The sequence below is a fragment of the Anas platyrhynchos genome, chromosome 1, assembly GCF_047663525.1.
Source record: "Anas platyrhynchos isolate ZD024472 breed Pekin duck chromosome 1, IASCAAS_PekinDuck_T2T, whole genome shotgun sequence".
Lineage (NCBI taxonomy): Eukaryota > Metazoa > Chordata > Aves > Anseriformes > Anatidae > Anas > Anas platyrhynchos.
This window is the reverse complement of record NC_092587.1, coordinates 190,116,451-190,139,425: the sequence shown is the minus strand read 5'-3', so window position 1 is coordinate 190,139,425 and position 22,975 is coordinate 190,116,451. Positions and strand designations below refer to the sequence as shown.

Genomic DNA, 22,975 nt, shown 5'->3' with positions numbered 1-22,975 from the left:
TTTTAATATCCAGGTGTTGTGGTTTAACCCAGCAGGCAGCTCAGCACCACACAGCTGCTCACTCTCTCTCCCCCCAGGTGGGATGAGGGAGAGAATCAGAAAGGGAAAAGGTGGTTGAGATAAAGACAGATTACCAGGTAAAGCAAAAGCCATGGCACTCCAAACGTCCCCCCCTTTCCTCCTTCTTTATCCCTACTGTTACTGCTGAGCATGATGCCATGTGGCATGGGATGTCCCTTTGGCCAGTCTGGGCCAGCTCCTGGCTGTGTCCCCTCCCAGCTCCCTGTGCACCCCCAGGTACCTCGCTGGCAGGGCAGCACCAGGAGCTAAGCAGTCCTTGGCTCTGTGTGAGAGCTGCTCTGCAACAACTGAAGACATAAATGTGTTATCACACTATTTCATCAAAAATCCAAACACACAGCATCATACAAACCTCTGTAAAGAAAATGATCATCCCAACCAAAACCATGACACCAAAAAACTCTGTGACAAGGAATTCCACAGCTCAGTGCTCAATGTCTTAAGAGCTGCTTGCTTGTGTTCATTTTGAACCCCTATCTTCATTTGGGGATAGTTCTGATCTTGGAAAAAACAATAGCCTTATATTCCCTGTCACCATTCTCCATAGCGAGGTAACGCTTTATAGTTTTGTTTCTAGACAGGAATAGCCATCTCACAGTCACTGCTGTATATAAGCCATGTATACGTTCTCTGCCTGCCCTCTTCATGCATCATTTAACATTTATATTTTGCTGGTAGCTTCATCTGCTTTTTTCATTCAATTTATTTTCTTGTATTGCCTGTCATAAGTTTTTCCGTCTTTTTATCACCTTGAATACCTCAACATCATCACCAGATTTTGTTCACTATGCATTGCCTTCCCCACATGTGCTGTCTTTTGAACAGCACAGATCACTGAGTCTTTGGAGCATTTTCAGGGGTGACTAATGACCCTGTAAAAAGTGGCCCAATTATTTCTCTTTCTGCTGCCTATCTTACTTTTTTGCCCCTCCAGGAGCCATGCTTTTTGTTTCTTGAGGCTTTGTTTCTTTAGCTTTTTGTTGAGGAGCCATGTCACACAACTGCTGGAATCTCTTGGAGTAGACTGGTATCAGACAGTTATTCCTTATCCTTGTTGACTTCTTCTAGAAGTCCATTTGAGCTGGGAAATGTGATGCATCCGAGGATGCTAAGACAGCTGTTATTTCAGAGCCACTCGTGTATCACCTCTGAATGATCATGGAGATCAGGGGAAGTTCTGATGACACCAAGAGGCAATCACATCCATATGCAGAAAAGGCAAAAAGCAAGGTCTGAGAAACTACAGAGCAGGCAACCTCATTTCCATCCCTAGGAAAATTCCAGAACAGGTCTTTAGGGAAGTTATTTCCATGCACATGAAGGACAAGAAAGTGATTGGGAAAAGCAAGCACAGATATACTAAGGATAATCAGGCTTGACTAACCTGATCATCTTCTGTGATGAAACAGTTTGCCCGGCAGATACAGGACAAGCTGTGGATGTCGTCTGTCTTGATTTGAGCAAGGCATTTGCAGCAGTCTCCCACAACATTGTCCTTGACAAGCTGGTACGATACAAACTGGGTCGATAAGACCACAAGACAGGTGGAAAACTGGCTAGACAGCTGAGCTCAGAGGGTGGTCATTGATGATGCAAAGGCAGCCTGATAGCCAGAAAGAAGCAAGTTTTCCCCAGGGTTTGCTACAGGCTCTGATACTATCTTTATGACAGAGATTTATGTGACAGGACTGAATTCCTTCACCAAGTTTGCATATAACAGCAAACTGGAAGGAAAAGTGACTGGTGAGTCAGACAGACCTCAATAGTCTGGAAGATGATACCTACAGAAGTTGCATGAGATAAGTCCTTCACTTGGGACTGAATAACCTCAAGCAGTGGTACAGGTAGGGGTCTGACTGGCTGGGGTGTAGATTTGCCAAAAAAGGACCTGGTGGTCCCAATGCTAGAATGAATTGACGTTGTGCCCTTGTGGCAATACAGGTGAACCGTGTCCTGGGCTGCATCACCAAGAGTTTAGTCAGTAAGTTAAGAAATGTGATTGATTATTCTGCCTGGCACTTCTTAGCCCACACCTGAAGTACAGTGTCCAGTTTTAGTCCACCCATCAACAGAGGCACTGAGAAATTGGAGACATCCAACAAAGGGCCATGAAGGTTATTAGAGGAGCGGGGAGCTTGGCACAGGAATAAACATTTTAAGGACTGGTTTTATTCAGCCTTGGGAAGGCTCAGGGGGCAGATCTAGTCACAATCTTCCAATACGTAAAAGAGGATAAAGAAGATGGAGGTAGCTACTCACAAAGATGCACAGCGAAAGAGCAAGAGACAATGGGCACAAGTTATTTCAAGAGAAATGCCATCTGGATACAGGAAAAGAAAAACTCTTTACCACTACCACTGTAACACATTTCCCAGAGAAACGGTGAAATCTTCCTTGCTGGAATTCGATAGTTCAAGTCTGAGTTTAGGAAGAGTCCTAGAAACTTAATCTAAAGCCCTGTTTTCAACATAAGGTTGGGTCTGGTATCTCTCCAGAGGTTCCTTTCAGCATCAACTTTTCTGTCATTCCATGGTTTACTTTTACAAAAGCTGTTCTGGCTTTTCTTTATATTCATCCATCGATTCTTTTTGTGTTGTTGTAAAAACAACTCCTCATAGTAATAATAACTTCTAATAATGTTTTAAAATGCTTTCATAGTATTTGTTTAGTTGTCTTCATATTGTTGTGTTTTTTTTTTTTTTTTTTTTGACAGTCTGTTTTGTGTGTTTTTTCTGTTTGATAAAACTTCGTTGTTTTGCGCACTGATGTGGTAGAAGTGTCTTCATCTTCCTTACCTTTCTGTTTAGCCATGATAGCTTTCTTAGAATATTTTTTCTTAGAGTGTTTTTGGAAGGTATTAGGCATTCATGTTGAATCTCTATACATTATTAAGGAATATCACACTACTTCAGAAGATTGGAGTATTTAGGGCGAAGTTCTACACATATCACGACAAAATCAAGAGTTGCTTATCCGCTTTTCATTTATGTGATTGTTTCATATATCAGTTGATAAAGGCTTCAAAAAAATAGTTTGAATCTCACCTTCCAGTGTTACGTTTACATTGTCTACATGAGGAGGTTTTGTGTTTTTGCAATGTATGATATTCATCAGCATTTCACAGTCAATGTTGCCATCTTGATCAGGTGGTCTTCAGTATATACCAAGTATATTGGAAATTTGTCCTGCTGTAGAATTCAAGTTGAGCTTCCAGTCTGGAGGCAAGTCCACTGAAAATCTACTCCATCATCTTCTCAGAGCACTTTTAACCAAGTTTCCATGGAGAAATCTGTCTGAAAAATGTGATGATCACACAGTTATAACAATACCTGAATGTTCCCTACAGCGTGCACTATGGTACTTCAGATTAAAGGGGGATGTTAGAAATAACATTTCTGGAGACACGCTCTGAATTTACTTTATTTTTATTAACATTTGTTATTTTTTATTGTGTTTTTAATTGTTCAAACTGTCAGGTATTTTAAAATAGGCACTCTCCTTTAGTCTCATAGAGAAAGTAATTTAAGGTTATTGCCTGCTGTTTATGTAGATAGTAAATGACGTTGTAGATGCATTACATGTAACAGGCCTAAGTGATTAAATTATGCTTAGAAGTAAAAAGTTTTATAAGTAGCCTACCTACTATGTTCAAGGTATTTTCATTTGCTGCCTTCCTCTTATTTTCTTTTTCCAAACATTTTCTTTCTTAAAGGTGGAGAATAATCCTCATCTGAAATTGATGTATACAGAGTGTCTGAGGCTATGTGGAACCTGGTTAGCAGAAACGTGCTTGGAAAACCCTACAGTCATCATGAGGAAATACTTAGAAAAGGTGAGTCTGGTCTGTGAAACGCACAGCCTTTGAGATAATGCAGTGTTAAAATGTCGAGTGAATTTTACAACGTAGCCTTCTTTTTTTTTTTTGTGGGTTGAAAATACAGGTTCTTATAGAAAATACAAGTTTTGCATATTATTATATAACACTGTAATATGACTACTATTCCTGTTTTCCTTTTTCCTTCCATCCTATCCCCATCTTTTCACCTTCAGGATAGATCACTGACTCCTTTGTGTTTACAGTACAGGGATTGCATTCATTTACAGTCTCATTCCAGGTGCTGGAAGGTCTTACAGAAATGTTTCAAAGTACTGTATTTTTTTTTTTTTTGGGTAAATAATCTTAGCCATAGTAGAAACATTTTTATTAATATTTGTCTGTTCTGCATTTCTTTATTTCTAATTTATGAAATTGTACATAGTTGCCTTTTGTTACTCTCTACATGGTTTCTCTGATGATTTGAATCAGTGACTTGCACATGCAATTTCCTTCTCTTTTTGGCACTATCTTTGTTTTTTTTTTCCTCTTCATCTTATGCTGTAAGGTAAAACTAAGTTGCAAAGCTTCATGTGTACTTACTCTGAAAGATAGATAGTGGTAGGAGATTCCTGTATAGTTGTTAAAGCTGTTTCATGTATGATATTTGACTGTTTGCACTGAAAAACACCTCAAAAATTAAATTCACTTAAAAAAAATCTGTTATAAATCTGTTAAATCTGTTATAAATCTGTTAAAAAAAATCTGTTTCATATATATATGAAATATATATATATTTCATTAGAGGCAACCTTAACTATTCTGAACAAACAAGTGTCCCTGCTTGAGCATGGATTTGGACAAGATGACCTCAAGAGGTCACTTCCGTTCTGCTATTCTGCGATTATTAATAGCGTTTGGTCAGGTATTATGCAGTAGTCACTATTCACCTGATTATCAGGCTTTTTATTATTGTAACTTCCCTTTTAGGCTGTGGAAATTGCTGCAAGCCACAGTGGAGACAGTGATGAGATGAAGAATGGAAAGATGAAGGCTTTCCTCTCTTTGGCTCGTTTCTCAGATAATCAGTACCAGCGAATTGAGAATTACATGAAATCCTCAGAGTTTGAAAACAAGCAAGCATTATTGAAGAAGGCCAAGGAGGAGGTTGGCCTCCTGAGAGAGCACAGAGTTGAGAGAAATAGGTGAGTGTTCAGACAGAGGTAGTTACTGTGGAGCTATTAAAGGCTTTGTCTTTTCTAATTCTCTGTCTGGCTGGGCAAGTGGTACAGCATGGGTCACACCTCTACAACTGAATTTTTACTTCTTTTCATAAAATAGTGCCTGAGCCCATAATGCTTGTTGCATAGAGTTTCTTTCTTAACTGGGCTTGGACATCATCTAGGAGAATCGCTAGTTGATGTGGGCCAAAATTAAGGAGCTTTACAACAACTGAACAGTATGGATGATTTCATCAAGACTGAGATTTTATCATTAGAAAGGAAAAAGACACTGACTGAAGATTTACGTAGAGTGGTGGATTTGCATTGGACATGCACCAAAAGAATAGCTCCTGCAGTTTTGTTTTGTAGATGTTTATTTTACTGGGCTTGTTAATACACAAGTTTGAAAGAGGTAAAAAAAAAAAAAAAAGGTTAAATTGCAAAGCAACAGAATTTGGACAGCCTAATCCATTCATTGAGAAATAATGTGTTGTTTAAAAATAATGTCTGTTCACATAGATATACAGTGAAGGTTCAGCGAGAGCTTGATCTGGATGAATGTGCCATACATGCCCTAACTGAGGATCGTAAAAATTTCTTGTGTAAAGCAGTGGAGAACTATATCAGCTGTTTGCTAAGTGGAGAAGAACATGACATGTGGATCTTCCGACTCTGTTCCCTGTGGCTTGAAAATTCTGGAGTTGATAGAGTCAATGAAATGATGAAGGTATGTTTGCTGCTTTTTTTTTTTCCTTATTATACTTTTACATGCAATTATCCACATCCTCCTCCTCCTCCTGTTTGTAAAGGATGAATTACAGTGCTGTGATGTACACTTTCTTGTATAGCTCCTTACCATTTCCATCAAAACTTTCCTTTTTCAGTCATTGCTCATAAGTTAGTTGCTCATCAGTAATGCTCTAATTCTCACTGCATTTTAATTTAATGTCAACGTAATTTAGCAAGTCGGTAAGATTTAACATACCTCATAATCTTTCACCATTGTTACCTTGTTCTTTACATACCTTGAATGCTGCCCATATCCTTCTATGTCCTTTAGTATGTTATTCTAGATATATTCTATATACTTGTGGGTGAAAGGATGTACTGTTAGACTATCTGTAGAACACAGCAACCATGGACCGGAAAGGTTCTCATTCTGAGGTTGGTTCATTCATTTCTGCAGTGATGCGGGCTATCTGTTAATTCTTGCATGAACGATACGTATTTATAACCGATATCTGTGTAATTTGTAATTGCTTCATTTTGTGTTAACTTTGTATTAACTTTCAAGAGTAGGAAGTGTTCCTTTTCTCAAATTTTTAACACACGGTTGTTTACACGGTTGTTTATTGTCTTAAAAACAAGGTTGTAATTTTTTTTATTAGGAGTGTTTCTTGCCACAGTGAATCTAGAAATGTGGGCATTCTGAATTAATATATCTAAGCTCTGCTCTAGTAGAATAGCAAATAGTACTTTCCTCATGAAGGACATTAAAGAGGCCTGAACCAAGATGATGTGATACTCACTCGATCACTCAGCAATAGTTACCCTGTTACAAAAAAATGCAAAATCAAAATTTCTAACCTGGTATTTTATGATTACAGTCTTTGTTTTGGTGTGTAATGCAGCTTTCTTGCTGAATTTTCTCTACTACAGAAAAATGCAGAGAAAATCCCTTCATACAAGTTTTTGCCTCTGATGTACCAATTGGCTGCTCGAATGGGAACCAAGATGATGGGTGGACTAGGATTTCATGAAGTTCTGAATAATGTAATTTATGCTTTTTTTTTTGTATCTAAAGATACCTTGATTGGCTTAATGGTGCATACTCCTAAATAATATGTATCTTTCTTTATGCAGATGTAGCACAATGAGTTACGGAGGTGGTGATGCAAAATCAATATTGTGGGTGGAGGGAGAGAGAGAATTGGGGAATTCTCATTGCTACTTTGTTGTTTTTGTTGTTGTATAAGAATAGTCTTATGCAGGTATAGAAATGTACCTTGAATGTATTACAATTCTGGAGGTAATGTCTAATTGATATTACTACTCTTTATTTCTTATAAAGAGCCTTAGTAGCCCAAAAAAATAATTTTGTTAGTTAAGTCATTTTATTTCTTCTGTATAATTTTCAATAATGGGATCTTTTTCTTTTCCTTGACAGCTGATGTCTAGAATTTCACTGGATCATCCGCATCATTCTTTGTTTATAATATTGGCTTTGGCAAATGCTAACAAAGATGATCTCCTGACAAAACCAGATTCGATAAGAAGAAATAAGTTAATTAAAACTGCACCAAAAGAAATCTCCCAGCTTGATGTGGTAACTATAAAAACTTACATTTCTATTCAGTTTTGTAATAAAAAATATTTACTTACTTATTTCAAGGGCTGTTTTAGTGTAGAATTCAGCAGCAGAAAGAGTGGAAAGAAAGAAGTACTTTGTGACAAAAAGCTTTCTTTTGTGTGTGAATTGATAATTACTGTTGAAATTGTGTTTTACTGAGGCTAAACAAAACATAACGAACATTTCCTGCAACAAATACCCCCAATTATTGCATAGAATTTTGTGGTGAATGTCCTTGATGAATTATTCTCTAAAAGGCACTTCCGTTGCAGTAAGTGTTTGACTAGGTTTATTGTTTATTGTTAAAAGTAGATACTGAGCATCTTTCTGCTTTAAGTGGTAACATCTGTTCTAGGTATTTAGCCTGGCGCAGTATACCTTTTGTTCCTTTGTATGACTCTAATTTGTTAAAAGCCATGATGAAGTGTAGTACTGACCTGCAGTTTCATGTTAATGTTGTCAGTGTTTAATTTTTGTTGGAAACTGCCCAGGGAATCATCTCGTATCTGGATTTATGTCCTTTTTCTGCCCCATCATTATAGTCCTGGCATGGTTGTTACTATGGTCTCCTGTTTCCTTCTGGAGAGGACCCATGATTTCCCATGTCATCTTGTTGTCACCAGTGCACCTATAGAAGCCTTTCTTGTTGCCCTTGATGTCCCTGGCCAGATTTAATTCTAACAGGGCTTTGTCTTTTCTAACCCAATCCCTGGCTGCTCCGACAATGTCTCTGTATCCCTCCCAGGCTCTGTCCTTGCTTCCACTCTCTGTAGGCCTTCTTTTTCTGTTTGAGTTTGCCCAGAAGCTCCTTGTTCATCCATGCAGGCCTCCCGGTGTTTTTGCCCAGCTTCCTCTGTGTTGGGATGCATCACTCCTGAGCTGGGAGGGAGGGGATCCTTGAATATTAACCAACTTTCGTGGGCCCCTCTTCCCTCCAGGCCTTTTTCCCCATGGTACTCTACCGAACACAGAAGAGGGCAGAATCTGCTATCCTGAAATCCAGGGTAGTGAGCTTTCTGTGCTCCCTCCTTGCTGCTGCCCTCTGGATCCAATGGTGATCTTGAAGGTCTCTTCCAACACAAACCATTCTATGATTCTAATTGTACTTAAATGACTGCATGTTACTATGCATCCTTAATCTTACAAGATGTAGTTTGCAATTGATATTTTTATTTTATTTTATTTTTAGGACAGGATGGAGGCTGCTAGCAATATAATCAATATCATAAGAAAAAGGAGAGCTCGTATGGTTAGAGATATTGAATCCCTTTGTGATGCTTACATCATATTAGCAAATGTAGATGCTAGTCCATGGAAATCTCAAAGAAGTAAGTCTTGAAAAAAAGATTTTCATTTTCAATATTGAAGATATATGTATATATATTATACATATATATATTCTTGGATGAAAAAAATATGTAAAAGAGATGCTGTGATAACATTGTGCATTTTGGTAAATGTAGAATTTAGTCTGGATTAAAAGTTGTAGTAGTTGCTCGTACTGTAAGGACTTCGTGACTATGAAACTCCAGAAAACCCCAATTGTGCGTTGGTCATCTTCATCAGTTCAGAAGACGTATGCAGTAAGATTTTGTATCTCAAAAACTGTTCCTGTGACCTTCAATGTGTGTTTATAATTCTAAATGTAAAGCTATGAATTCTATTTAATTACAGAAGGCATAAGTATTCCTGCTGACCAGCCAATTATTAAACTGAAGAACCTGGAGGATGTTGTTGTCCCTACCATGGAAATCAAGGTGACTGAAGTTGAAATAGTTCTACATTATAATATTAAATCTTAGATTCAGGTTTCTCTAATGACAGAGCATTTCTCTCTTCATCAGATTCCCATGTTCTTCACAGACCAGCCTATCTGGGCTACTTTTCCTGTGAGGTGGGAGATGCAGGGTGAGATCCTTGCCTTTGGAAGGCCTTTAGAAATTTTTAGAAGACCATGACCCCAAAGTATAGGATAGCAACTTATCCTATGAAGATGATTTTGCCACTGTTAGCACTAACTAGTCTTTCATCATCGAAAGGGGTGATGAGGCACCTAAACAACAGAGAGGATGTGGGAATCTGAATCTCTTATTTTATAGGTGCTAGCTCAGAGTTTTAAGGAGGCGTTTCATGTACGTAAAGCTGTGAGATTAAATAGATCTGCCTCTTCTGCTATTCCCAGTTGGCCAGCTTGTGTGCTTTAGCTCAGTAATTTAGTAATGGTAAATGATCCATTCCCACTAGCATGAGTTTTCGATTGGATGGGTGCATTGGCACCCATTTTTATATGCCTGAGTATGTGGGCATGCTTCCTCTACCTAGGAAACGTAGCTGTTTGAGGAGTGTGGAGCTGTATTTTGGGCCAGCTGCCTAAAATTTAAGTTTTTGAAGCTGAGCTTCCATACATTGAAGTGCCCCTGGCTATCTCTGTACAGCTGAATAGAACAGCCCAATGGAATATTTTATGCTGTTTGACTTCAGAGATCAGAAATTGCCACCCATGCTAAATAGCACTTGTTTGTACGGCTCCTATTGGTCTTGGGTGTTGCTCCTTGTTAAGATACAATTATTATTGTCTTTGCTTCTTCCCCTGTACAATTTATCTAAAACAGTAGGAGGTCTGTAGTGTAAACAACTCAAATGCAATTTCCTTACAGCTAATTTAGTAGGGTTGCTTTGTGGCATGGGGATATCCAGGATGGTTTAAGAGACAGATCATACAGATTTGGGCAGTTTTAGAATAGTAGATTGGGTCCGTTTGCAGGCTAGTGTAAATCTGATGTCCTCTGACCATACACGAATATTTTTTGGGAGAACGCTAGTTGGCACAGGCTGGAATTGAGTCTCGGGTTGTTTGGAAGCAGCAGGTCCCCTCCACCAAGGAGGCAGACAAGCAGGAATCAAACTCATTCCTTTGCTCAGCATATTCTTGTAGATTTTATGGTTGTTATCCTTGTAGATGACAGAACATTTATATTAATACTTAGAATATAGTTTCCAAACAAATCATTAATGCTTTCTCTGAGGCAAATGGAGATCATATTTCTACTAATTTTAAACTAATATAATTTCAGGTGGATCCCACTGGAAAATATGAAAATTTGGTGACAATAAAGTCTTTTAAGCCAGAATTTCACTTAGCAGGAGGCCTGAATCTGCCTAAAATAATAGACTGCATAGGATCAGATGGTAAAGAAAGGAGGCAGCTGGTTAAGGTACGTTCTGTCTGTTGTAGGGGCATCTCAGAGATTTGGCATGTTGGAATTTTTAAGTTCTCATGTCAGTTTTCTCTGGTATCACTCGTGTACTATATGCAAAATTTTCACAGTTCGGTGTCAGTTTTCTCTGTTCAGGGCTTTAATAAAGGAAATCACAAAGTATCTCATAATAATTAATGTTATTGTAAATATTTTCAACAATATACAATAGCTTACCTGACAATTACCAGACCTGCTGACTTGTGTGGTCATGTGACAAGTGACCTGCAGCAAATAAAAGCCATCAGCATTTTCTGTAAAATACCTCCCTTTTTCTTTTTTCCCTATAGAAAAATAATTATGATTCAGAGACAATTGAATACATGCACGTAGACACACAAGTCTCTAAACAAAAAAAAATCATTAAACTCAGTTCATTACATTCTGTCTGTCCCTTATGGCCTTGTAAACATTCATCAGCTGCTCTAAAAATTCTGATTTGCTGTTAAGTATGCAGTACTTTTGAAAGTCTTGAAGGGAAGCCTGATGTACAATCCTTAATCAGAATTGCAGTACCAACTGATGCTGCTTCAGCTGTGTGCTGGATTGCTAAATACAGTAAATGAAACACCTTTTAAAAAAAAAGGTACCTTAAGGAATGTAGATTCATTGAAACCTTAATTGAATAACATTTGTGAAAAAGGAGAAGAAAAAAGTGATAAGTTAACGATAATACTGCTTAAACAACTGAGTACTATTAGAAAACCAAATATAGATGAAAACCAATTGTTAATTACATTTTATTACAGTTGATTATTGTGGAAAAGTAAGTTGTGTTTTGTGGATTTATTTTTTTCTGTATATTTTAAATTTGCAAAACAAGAAGTTGTATGCTGAAAAAAGTGCTCTTTAACTGCTTTTTCTATTTATGCTACAGGGACGTGACGATCTGAGACAAGATGCTGTTATGCAACAGGTTTTCCAGATGTGTAATACATTGCTCCAGCAAAACACTGAAACACGAAAGAGAAAATTAGCTATCCGAAGATACAAGGTAACCCTGAACAGATGCTGCAAGTGGAGGAATTAATACTAATGATACTGATAAAGCATATTTTCCTATTCTCCTCTTCTTAATCCAAAGACAATTTCAAAGTATATTTATTTGTGTGTTGTTAAGTGTTGCTGTGATGGTGACCTGAGTAAGTGCTCTAAAAGTATTAGTTCTTGTCCTTGATAAGTGAGATTCGTGTGTTCTGGAATCTCTAAAGGAAAATATGTGAACTGCTAGCATAGTCTAAGACACAGTTTGATTCACATTCTTAAAATAGTTTTCAATGAAGATGCATGTCTGTACATGTATAAAAATGAATGAGAGCAGGGAGGAATAAAATGAGGGGTTATATTATGAGATAAAGAGACTTCCATAAGAAAAAAAATTTAAGGAAACAGGCAGTAGCTATTTCCCTGAGGCCTGGAGATTGTTCATTCTCAAGGAGAGTTCTGTCTTCTAGAATACTGATACAAACAAGCAAACTGAATAGACTAAGATGTATTGAAGTATGTAGTGGAAGGTCCTCTGGGCTAAAAAAAAATAAAAATTGCAAGGATATACTAGAAAAACCTTGAGTTTATGTTATATATGCATACCCATACATTAAAATCATATATTTTGGCCAGCTATATGGTTTGATTTTGTGTCTTTTTAAACAAATGCAAATATCCATCGAGGATCTGCAGTATGTATTTGTAGCTCTGTGTGTGTTTCCCTCTCCCATGCAGCACTGGTTTTGTTTTCATAGGTAGTTCCCCTTTCTCAGAAAAGTGGTGTTCTGGAGTGGTGCTCAGGAACAACTCCCCTTGGGGAGTTTCTTGTGAATATCGAGGAGGGAGCTCACAAGAGATACAGGCCTAAAGATTACTCAAGTTACCAGTGCCAAAAGATAATGATGGTGAGTCAAAATAATTAAAGAAAAATACCTAGCTCATATTCTGCTACACAGAAAAGGTTTAAGTATATAAGGTTATACTTTTAGTATATAACAATTGTATTAATATGTCTTCAGACTAATCTGAATGCAGTCTGGGAAGTCTTTACAACATAAAAATAGCGGAATGTATGTTTGTTGTAGGAAAGATTTGAATACAGTTAAATCTCCAGGAAATCTGTGAAATGTTTTCTAGAATATAAGTACATCAGAATACCAGAACGATTGTTACAGAGACCCAACAGATTCAGTATAAAGTTATCTTATAAAATTAATTTATGCATGTAATTTATTCATGTTTCTCATTGCATTGAAAAATAATTTTATTTTCCTGAGTAAGCCAAAATGCTAAATATTAATCCTTGGGAAAAAAAATGGGTTTAGAATGCAGCTGAGATGAACGCATGGTCTTAACTGTCGTAAGACAGTGTGAAGAGGTCTGGCTCCTGTGTGCTGACAGCCATGCACAGAAAGAAAAAAACAAACAAACAAAACAAAACAAAACAAAAAAAAAAAACACTAAAGACTAAAAGGAAGACTAAATAATGACCACTACCATATGTAAAGGACAGTAAATAGACTCAGCAGTCACTGCAAACAGTTTTACCTGTTGCTTTACATAGACATGAGATGCAAGAAATTAATTTCTTTTAAATCTATATAGAATTAACAGGATAAAAGTGTGCTTAAGTGTGACTTTGTACAGCTCTTGCATTTGAATGAATGAGTGAGAATGAGTTTCTCACAATTGTGTGAAGCCATCAGAAAAGCAACAGAAGAGAGTGTGGGGGAAGTATGTCCCAACAAGATGCATTTACCTTTATATAAAATATGTGCAGCCACTGAACCAAAGGAATGGGATGTGTTTTTCACATGTAGCCCATGAGTTGTGTATGAAAATATAATCTTTTAGTAAAACAGACAAATAGGTGCATTAATGATTGCTGTAAAAAATGCAGTTCATAGCTGAGAGAAACAAGTGAGAACAGCATTTGGGGAAGGGGAAAAGGGGTAGGAGGGGGGGGAAAAGGGGTAAGAAGGGAAGAGCTATATTTCTTTCCAAAACAGTCAGTCACAGGGGAAACATTTCTTATGTATTTAAAGGATGCACAGAAGAAACATTCTGAAGAGAAATACAACATCTTCATGAAGGTCTGTGAGAATTTTCAACCTGTGTTTCGTTATTTCTGCATGGAAAAATTCCTGGATCCAGCTGTGTGGTTTGAAAAACGGTTGGCATACACTCGCAGTGTGGCTACTTCTTCTATAGGTATTGTATTGAACTACGAACATGGCTTTTTAAATTATGTAAAAAAAAGAATTTATGCCATTTCAGATGTAATCGTTTTTCAGCTTTTGTCACACGTCAGGAGAAGGTCGGGGGTGAACAAAAACTTTCATCAAGAACACCAGCACTATTTTTGTAATTAAAATTTCTGGCCCCCCAACCCCTTTTTCTGCAGTAGAAACACAGAATGAAATTATGTTTCTTTATTTTCTGTATATGTGGTTCATATATTTAGGTTCTGGTAGTTTTTACCTGACTAATTCTGTTACTGTGCTTTAAGATTTTTTTTCATTGCTTCTGTAGTCTCAAATGTAGTAACTGATTTGAAAGGCTTAATCTTCTACTTTCCGTTTGCTGGCATCTTTAGGTATGGCCAAAATGGTTATCTAAGCTTTGGCATTTTTCTTTGATTTTTCTATTTCAATAAATAAGGGTATGCACACAGATTCTGGACGACTTCTGGATGGCTCAGATTCATATTGTGTCTCTGGAAGATATTTGATAGTATATTGTACCCATTACAGTAGACTGTATCTTATATGTTAGCATATTGTTTATACACTCCCTTTTTGCTGAAAAATTAAGTAAATCTACAGTCTAGCAGAATTCAGATGAAAGAATTTTATAGGAAATATTAATCCATGTCCATTAGATAGGGAAAAAAAAGCATCAAGGTTTCATTTGAAGGCTTTCTGAATGTGAGGACAGTAAAGCACTGAAGTAGGCTTACAGGAAAGATCTTATAATTTGGAGATTTTTAAAACCAAATTAGACAGGAATCACTTAGGAACAATTTAGTGGTAGAGCTGCCCTGACTGAATTATGATTATATGATACTGTGGCTTAAAAGGTTTTCTTAGAAATAGTAATAATAAGAAACCCCTCACTTTACTGTGTACTTTTTATCTTTTTTTTTTTTTTTTAATTCAAAATTGTGAAATTGTTTGTTTAACCTATCTACAGAGAGAAGTGGGCAAGAAGTCTGTGAAATAGATAATAACCTTACGCATCTGGATCAGAACTGCCATTTTGCAATTGCATTCAGTCAACCTTTTTTTTAATTTGTGGAATGACATTTTCTCTTCACTGGAGTAACACATTTACATGGGGGAAGAAATAGTCTCACTTTAAATTTGTTTACTTGTGTTAAACTGATTTAAATAATCTTCTGTTTGTTAAATGATCCCTGTTTCTTACGGCATGTAGATAATGGTTTCAGAACTTACATTTTTCTTTTAGTTGGCTACATACTTGGACTTGGAGACAGACATGTTCATAACATCCTGATAGATGAACAAACTGCAGAACTAGTGCATATAGATTTGGGTAAGTGGGACAGAAAAGACAGCTTTCGTTTTTACTTGAATTTATTTTTTTAAAACATGTATTATTTTTTCATTTAGGAGTTGCTTTTGAGCAAGGTAAAATCCTTCCCACACCAGAGACTGTTCCATTTAGATTAACCAGGGATATTGTGGATGGAATGGGTATTACTGGAGTGGAAGGAGTCTTCAGAAGGTAAGTGATCCCATACGGCACAGGGGTAAGGAGGCAGCAGTGTACTTACGGCATTACGGTTGTTTAATGTTGAGTAGTCTCAGTGCTTGAGGGGAGACTTAATTTCTGTTGATAATATCCAAAACTAAATGCTGTCCTCTAAATCATGCACTGTAATTCATGTAACCAGATAAATATTCCATTATTGTTACCCAATGTCTCATATTCTTCACTAAATAGTGGGTTAACATCACCCTCTTGTGAATCTCAGGGTTGGCTCAGTGCTTCTAAAGGCTCCACAGCTAAATTTCATCCCTCAATTTACACTGCTAGGGTTTGTTTTCTTCAGAGCTATGTACTTCCTTTAAAACTATACTATATATCCAAGCCATGAAGTTTCTTTAAATTGTTTTGTTCTCTTATTTCTGTTCAGTTTTATTTTATTTTTTAAGTAATTTGTTGTCTTTTTCCTCTTTCGATTCATGTTTTTGGTATTGCTTTGCAAGTGCAAAATATAAATCTCACAATAGATTTGAGCTGCAAGACAGAAAACTCCCCAAAGGGATGAGTTTCTGTTAACTCCCATCTTATTTCATGCTAATGACCCAAGATGGCCCTAAAAAGCAGGTCATTTCTCTCATTGGGGGCTTTCATGATATTAATGCTCACAAGTCCTAAATTTCATGTCTCTAAAAAACATGTAATGTAAGCATTGTCTTTGTAAGGTAGCATTTAATAAGTCCTACTGTACATTTGTACTGTGAAGGAACAATCACTGCCACTTCTATTCTAACCACGATGCTCTCAAATTCACCGTTTCTTGTTATTTCTGAAACTTTTGTCCCATGATACAGAAAAACTTGAATTGTTTGGCTCTGGCAGAAGGAAATACAGTTTCTGGTGCAGATTTTGTTTCTGCCTTAGCCATACTGATCTGTAAGTAACAGAACAGGTGTAAGTGTACAAACAAGGCATCTCAAGATTGGGTGTGAACAGTCAGTTAACTTGTAGTGTATGTTCTGATCCTGAAGTAGGTAAGGAGGCCGACTCTTTCCCTGAAGAGTACCTGTCTCATAAGGAAAGTTTCTTATGACTTTCAGACACCTAGTTCAGTGGGGAGTGAGTGTAAATAGCAACATCTACATCTAAAGCTGTTGGAGAGATTTCAGAAATAGCTTAATGTCTCTGGCCACTGGATCTGCTCGTTTCATATGAAAGTAGCCTGCCAAGATTCTCTGATGTCTTGCAGAGAACCTCTGGTACGCACATTTTCACCCAGCCAAGCAGTACTGCCATTGTGGCATACCACAGAAATCGGTGGTGGCTCGGTGCTTAATTCTTAATAGAAACAGTTCAGACAGTGAAACGGGTGATCTCTTTCCCACAGGGAGTTAATCAGTTCTGTATATATTCTCCTTATGGTCTTAGAGTTCTCAATTTCTCCATTTTCTCTAAAATGGAAACAGACAGGTTACTCATATGTTAGAAATTAGCCTTTAATAAGGGTACAAATACCCATTTCCAAAATAATGAAAATACAATTTAATTTATTCCAAATAATCTAAAAATATGGTAAAATATTTTCTAGATGCTGTGAGAAAACAATGGCTGTTATGAGAAATTCTCAAGAAGCTTTGCTGACCATTGTAGAGGTAACTATTTTATCATTCTTTCCGATAGCAAGCTGCCATAAAATTTCTGGTCTTTGTACACATTACTATGCTATTTAAATTTATATTTATGGCTTCTCTTTTATTTTATTTTTTTTAATTTTCATTTAGTAACATTGGTCCGATTTGTCAATTCATGTAATCTTCAATAAGATAAAGACCAGTCTGTACTTTCTATGGGAACTATTTGTTTCAGGCATACACACTTCTCCCTGTTCAGTAACTAAAATATTTCTGGCTATCTTCTAACTGCAAAGCATCATTCCTAGCATGAGTAGTGCCAGGTGAATTAAATCCTCTTTGTTTAAGTCACAAAGAAGTGAATTAAACTTCAGCATTTGCTATGCTTTAAAAATAAACAATGTTTAGTGTCTGGAAGTTTATTAAAAATGATCTGTTCATTGCTGTGAATGTCAAAACTGAGTCAAGTATGCAGAACACACACACCTGCAAATGATCAGATGTTCTTTCATCATTACACTGTCTACTAACCATTTTAGCCCAATTCTATTTGAATTTTCAAAAAAAAAAAAAAGTTTAATCTGGTTAGCGTGAACATCACCAACTGACCATTTCTCTTCCTGTTAGGGTACTGAGCTAGCTGTAATTAACAGTTAAATTAAATAGATGTTTGTTTACTGCGTAGGTGCTGCTGTACGATCCCCTCTTTGACTGGACCATGAACCCCTTGAAAGCTTTGTATTTGCAGCAGAGACCAGAGGATGACGCTGACATGAGCTCCACACTCGGTGCTGATCCACAAGAATGTAAAAGAAAAGCCAGGTGAAAAATTTATGTATTTTTTATTGTCTGTTGCTGTGCTTTACCTTTTTATTACCAAAATTGCTCATTCTGGTCAGGACCATACCTAGTGCCACTGTTTTTCTGTCTTTATTCCTCCAGCAGTGATGACCAGAGTTTTAACAAAGTGGCTGAACGCGTCCTGATGAGACTTCAGGAGAAGCTGAAAGGCGTTGAGGAGGGAACGGTGCTTAGCGTGGGAGGACAGGTGAACCTCCTCATCCAGCAGGCCATGGACCCTAAAAACCTGAGCCAACTCTTTCCTGGATGGAAACCCTGGGTGTGACTTGGGAGGTTCTAGGATTCTAGTATCTGTTTTTAAGCAGCAAGTGTCTAAACATTTCAAGTTTGTATTTCCCAATGAAACATTGGATCAGGTCAACTCTAAAGGTTTATACCTATTAGTATTAGGTGGATGCTTTGGGAGTTTGTTTGTTTTTTTTTCTAGAGAACCTGTTACCAAGAAAGCGGTATTTTTTTCCCTCCACGTATGTTCACCATACAGTATAAAACAGCCAGTGCTGTGACGTTCCTTGTGACTTGCAAGGACTTTGCTCAGGCACACTGGATGCAGTGTTCTTTAAGCCTGAGATTCATTTCCTTTGTCTTTCTGTTAAATAGTCTGGATTATGATAATCCAGTATGGTGACATGGCTGGTCTGAAAACCAGGAGTCATGAAACAGCCAAAGTGCATTTCAGAAGGGAGGGGGCATCCTTTAAAGATAATGCTTTAATGACACTTGCCAAAAGTGTAAAAGAAAACAAGAGAACTTCATGTTTAAAGACTTGAAAGTTGTTTATTTTTTTTATCTTTGTTAAATGGACAATTTTTTATAGAGGTAAGGTCATTGAGTCAAATGTAATACTGCTGTTTTTTCATGTTGAAATTATGCTTGTACCTAATTTCATAGTATTTCTTTAATACTATGAAACAAAAAAAAGATCATAGTTTTTGTAACTCTAACTTCTGTGACTGACTGTACAGTGAAGCCTAATATACGAGTTAACCCCTCTGAAGTAAACAGTCATTCTGTATCTGGAATACCTTTCAGAAACATGAAAGTTTTATTTTGGGCACACACACACAAAAAGATTCTGAATGTATACATTTTTACAGAAGGCATTGCTCCTTTTGAAATAAAAATAATGGAAAGAATAGTCTGTGAATATTGATCATAGAAGAATCCCCTCAAATAAGTGTCATTGGTATATTTAATAAATCTTTCTGAATCATCTTTGTAAAAATATGAATAAAAATTGGGGTACTCTCACATTATCCTAGTTTACACTTTATGCATTTTTGCAGCGGTGTAAGTGAGGAAGTTCTGGTCTCATTAACATTTCACTGGTTTTTATTTTATTCTCACAATTTTGATGCTGCTTCTTTGTTTTCTATGTTATTGTCAACATAACAAGATGTATCTTTTGTATTTTGTTTCTATCAAGTTGGCATAAATTTCTGTTTATGTTCAGAACCAAGTGTGTGTCCTGTTTTTTCTGTGACATATAACTCCCATGCAGGAATACAGTGATGTGTTCTCTGAAAATTAAACTTATGTGACAAGCTGGAAAGGACTGAACAAAAAACACTTGAAGAGTTTATACTTTTAAGCATGGATTAAAAAAAATACAATACTGTTACTGATTTTTTCCTCATATGTTTTATAGTGGAAATTCTATGGGCTTTTTTGTTTGTTTTCCGTATTAAAGCTCTAGCTATTCATACCAATGAATGTTGCACAAAAGCATTTGTCAGATGCTGTCCTTCCCTCATAAGTTACAGATGCTCCACTTGAATACTTTCATCTTGCTGAGCTGCAATTTAGCTTTGTTATTTAAAATAAGCATTGAAACCATTAATATTAATACAGGTGTCTAAGGAAAGTGTAACGTCAGAGGAAATAATTAAATTAATTATTCCTCTGCAGTGCTCTTAACTTGGTACTTAGTGTCTAGATTTTGAATGCCTTTATACTTGCAATTGTTCAAGGTGAAAGAAATGCAAATAAAAATGCAGGGTAAATATGGTAAATATAATTGAAGCCTGCTTACATTCTTTGTAAGCTCCTGTAGCAGTCACCACTTAGCTGACAAACGTGTAAGCAGTTTGAATGATTAACAAATTCTGGAGTCTCCAAATCACTGTCAAAATGAAGGAGTTACAACACTTAATTATGAGATCTGTGTTCAACTAATCTGATGTTCTTGAGCGAATTGCCAAGTTATCTGCGCAAAGAAAGCCTCATGGAGTCAAACAGTAGCCATCAAAGGCTGTGCTTTCTAACTATTTCTGTTCCAAGGATTCCTTATTTTTTAAACATCAAAATTAGAAAGTGAATAGTTGTCAAAAATGCATCACCTATAGGTACATGCTTTGCTTGTTTAAAAATAGGAAACGGTAAGCCTGGGAGGAAATGCTGTTTAATTCTCAACAATGGCTGTGTCAGAAACGCTACTTCTGAAGATAAGGTGGGTGAGTGTTTGAGAGTCTGATATACATTTACTACATTAGCAAACTACAAGTTTAGCAAGACAAGTTAAGTTGCCTGTTGATGGTTGGTTTGTTTGTTTGCCTTGGAATTTGTTTTAGTAAATTGAAACCCATTTAGAAAAGATCATTTCTAAGGAAAATGAGCCCATGATCTGACATGAAGAGTTTTTAATAGTTTTTGTTGTTTTGTAGAAAGCAACATCTTTGTTTAAAATTAGCTGTTTGTGGTGTAACTTCTGTTGGACAAATGTCCTCAAGGGTGTGAACTGTAAGTGTACCACTGTGTTAGCAGGTAAATCAATCTGAGCAATATACCCTGACTGAACCTCTCTGTCAGCAAAATGGTCACTTGGTGAGATGCATCCTGTTTAGATAAAACAACGATTTGTAAGTGAAGATCTGAGAACATCCATTGTTCTTACAGATGAAAACAAATGAAAATAATTTTCCCAGTAACTGTGAATTAATTAGGTCACTACTCTGTGTTACTATGAAATTCTGAGTTCATAGTATGTATTCACTGCTGCTATTTTTTGAGTGTACTAAAATGTTAGGCTTTGTAATTTTCAGGGAATAATTCACTTTTACACATTACCCCTACTTTTTCAAGTAGTGTTACTCCATACCTGCACTGTGTGGTAATGCTTCAGCGATAAAGAGTTGATAGAGATACATTTTGTAAACAGGTGGTTCCAAAATCTGCTTAGTTGCATGACAGGTGAATGATGTTGCAATAAATTTTTACTGCTGCTTTCATCCCTGTGAACTTAATTCGAGTGTTGTCTCGTGTAATGTATACAAAGCCTGAAACAGGTCTGAGAGACCCTACCTAATAGTAGCACTTTAGGGTGACACTGAAACCTTAGCATTAAATAAAATCGTCCGTTTCAGCAAGGAGGTTGAAGAGTGGCTCCCTGGGAGAGCGAAACCACAGTGAGAAAGCTGGGAGCTAACTGGGTGAGGGAGGGTTTAGCTTCTCTTCCCTTCACACTTCAAAATCTTACCTGTATCCTGATGGTATGAGAAGGCTAATGTGGTCTTCACATAGTGCACGTTTTCATCATGTGTCCTGTGTGTTAACACCATGAAGCACGCCTGTACTTGAGCATTCTGAGCTGCATAGCGAACAATGTCAGCGATACCTTTACAGGCACATACAACTTCGGGTTTTCCCCTTCCCTCCTCCTTTCCCCACCCCTGTACATGTGCCCAAAAAAAAGTGTGGTGCAAAGTGATTCTGCCCTTTCATGCCCTGGAGAGTTCCCTTCTCAGCATTGTAGCTGTTGTTCCCCCAACCTGTTCTTCCCCCAACGTGTGTTGGGTTTACGTGGCAAAGGTTTGGTCTGCATTTTCTGACTGTGCCTACAGGTCAAGTCCAAGGATGGCTCCCTGCCGGTGTCTCTTCTGGGTACCGCATGCACTTCTTGCCTTAGGTCACAGGGGTTTCGTGCAAGGGTTTGGGTCAGTTCATTAAATAGCACTGTTGCAGAACAAACAGCCAGCAGTTGTTTCAGGATGTTCTGAATACTGTACTGCATGGCCAGGTTGTAACACGAAGTTATCTGGGGGTGTTTGAGGACGTAAAGCCTGTTGGGAGGAGCCGAACCTCCAGCAGTGCTATCTGCCGTCCCTTTTGGACATTGTTCCTGGAATGAACTGCCTTCCAGACCAAGGCGGAGGGTTGCTCAGAGAGAGCCAGCTGGTGCTGTCCAAAGGCCAGCCCAGAAATTGGATTATTAAGCACTTGGGAGAATTGGGGATCCAACTTGCTTCATATGTGGCAGGCTTCCTATCCCCTTTTGTATTCAGCATTATAGACAGACCTTAGTTAGAGCCAAATCCGAGACGAATTACACAGCTCTTTCAGGCTAATTCTTCAAAAAGTTGCTGTCCTTAGGCCTCTTCTTCCCTAAATGGGTACTGAGTGCAACAAAAATAAATAAATAAATAAATACATACATACATACATGAATAAAGAAATCCCTTCCTGAGCAGTGCTTCTGGTGCTGAGATTTTCTAATTTGGCAGGTCAGTAACTCCTACACTAGCCAGCATTGGTTTAGTTGTCTCACTAGACTGCTCCAGCTACACTTAAGCTGAAGTTAGAAGGAAATCTATCTGTACCATAAAAATGGATTTGCTTGACAAGCCTCTGCATGTCAAAATATGAAGTCAAATAAAGCTATTGGGGAATTCTGTGTGTGGCAGCACCGACATCCTGAATATGGCTGAACTGGCAGGGAGGAAGGCTCAAGGAGCCTGGTGCGCTCCAGCGCTTGAACAATGCCTGCGAGAAGTAAAGGAAAAAGTCTTGGAAGGAGGAATAGAGCAACTGCAGCTTACAGGTGAACTGTGAAAGGCAGTTCAGTAAATGTTTTTGAGACAGGTTAAGATAAAAATTCTTGCTAGTGATGAGTCACTCTGAAGTTTGTGCATTGATCTACAGTATGGAAGCCTTATGCTGTGCTCTGCAGAAATGTGTTCTGAAAAGGGAGATTATTGCAAATGATTTAAAGCAGAGCTCAATTCCACTGTCATTTGTGTTTCTAAACAGCAGAGCCCACTCTTGAGCAG

At 37.4% G+C, this 22,975-nt stretch overlaps 1 protein-coding gene across 6 annotated transcripts in view; it reads left to right on the top strand.

The window, feature by feature from the left end:
- ATM (ATM serine/threonine kinase) overlaps positions 1–19,389 on the top strand; it is a 68,209-nt gene extending 48,820 nt beyond the window's left edge. For 5 of the 6 annotated variants that reach the window (XM_038175677.2, XM_038175679.2, XM_021276610.4 and 2 more), the window contains 16 exons: positions 3,794–3,913; positions 4,886–5,100; positions 5,638–5,845; positions 6,778–6,891; positions 7,286–7,444; positions 8,658–8,796; positions 9,143–9,225; positions 10,543–10,683; positions 11,603–11,719; positions 12,468–12,617; positions 13,758–13,923; positions 15,181–15,267; positions 15,345–15,459; positions 17,027–17,090; positions 17,755–17,891; positions 18,012–19,389. In XM_038175677.2, coding sequence (XP_038031605.2) covers positions 3,794–3,913; positions 4,886–5,100; positions 5,638–5,845; positions 6,778–6,891; positions 7,286–7,444; positions 8,658–8,796; positions 9,143–9,225; positions 10,543–10,683; positions 11,603–11,719; positions 12,468–12,617; positions 13,758–13,923; positions 15,181–15,267; positions 15,345–15,459; positions 17,027–17,090; positions 17,755–17,891; positions 18,012–18,195 — 2,199 coding nt within the window. In that variant the 3' untranslated portion in view covers positions 18,196–19,389. The remainder of the gene's footprint in view (positions 1–3,793; positions 3,914–4,885; positions 5,101–5,637; positions 5,846–6,777; positions 6,892–7,285; positions 7,445–8,657; positions 8,797–9,142; positions 9,226–10,542; positions 10,684–11,602; positions 11,720–12,467; positions 12,618–13,757; positions 13,924–15,180; positions 15,268–15,344; positions 15,460–17,026; positions 17,091–17,754; positions 17,892–18,011) is intronic. The other variant, XM_038175687.2, reaches the window with a different exon arrangement.
- The last annotated feature ends 3,586 nt before the right edge of the window (positions 19,390–22,975 follow it).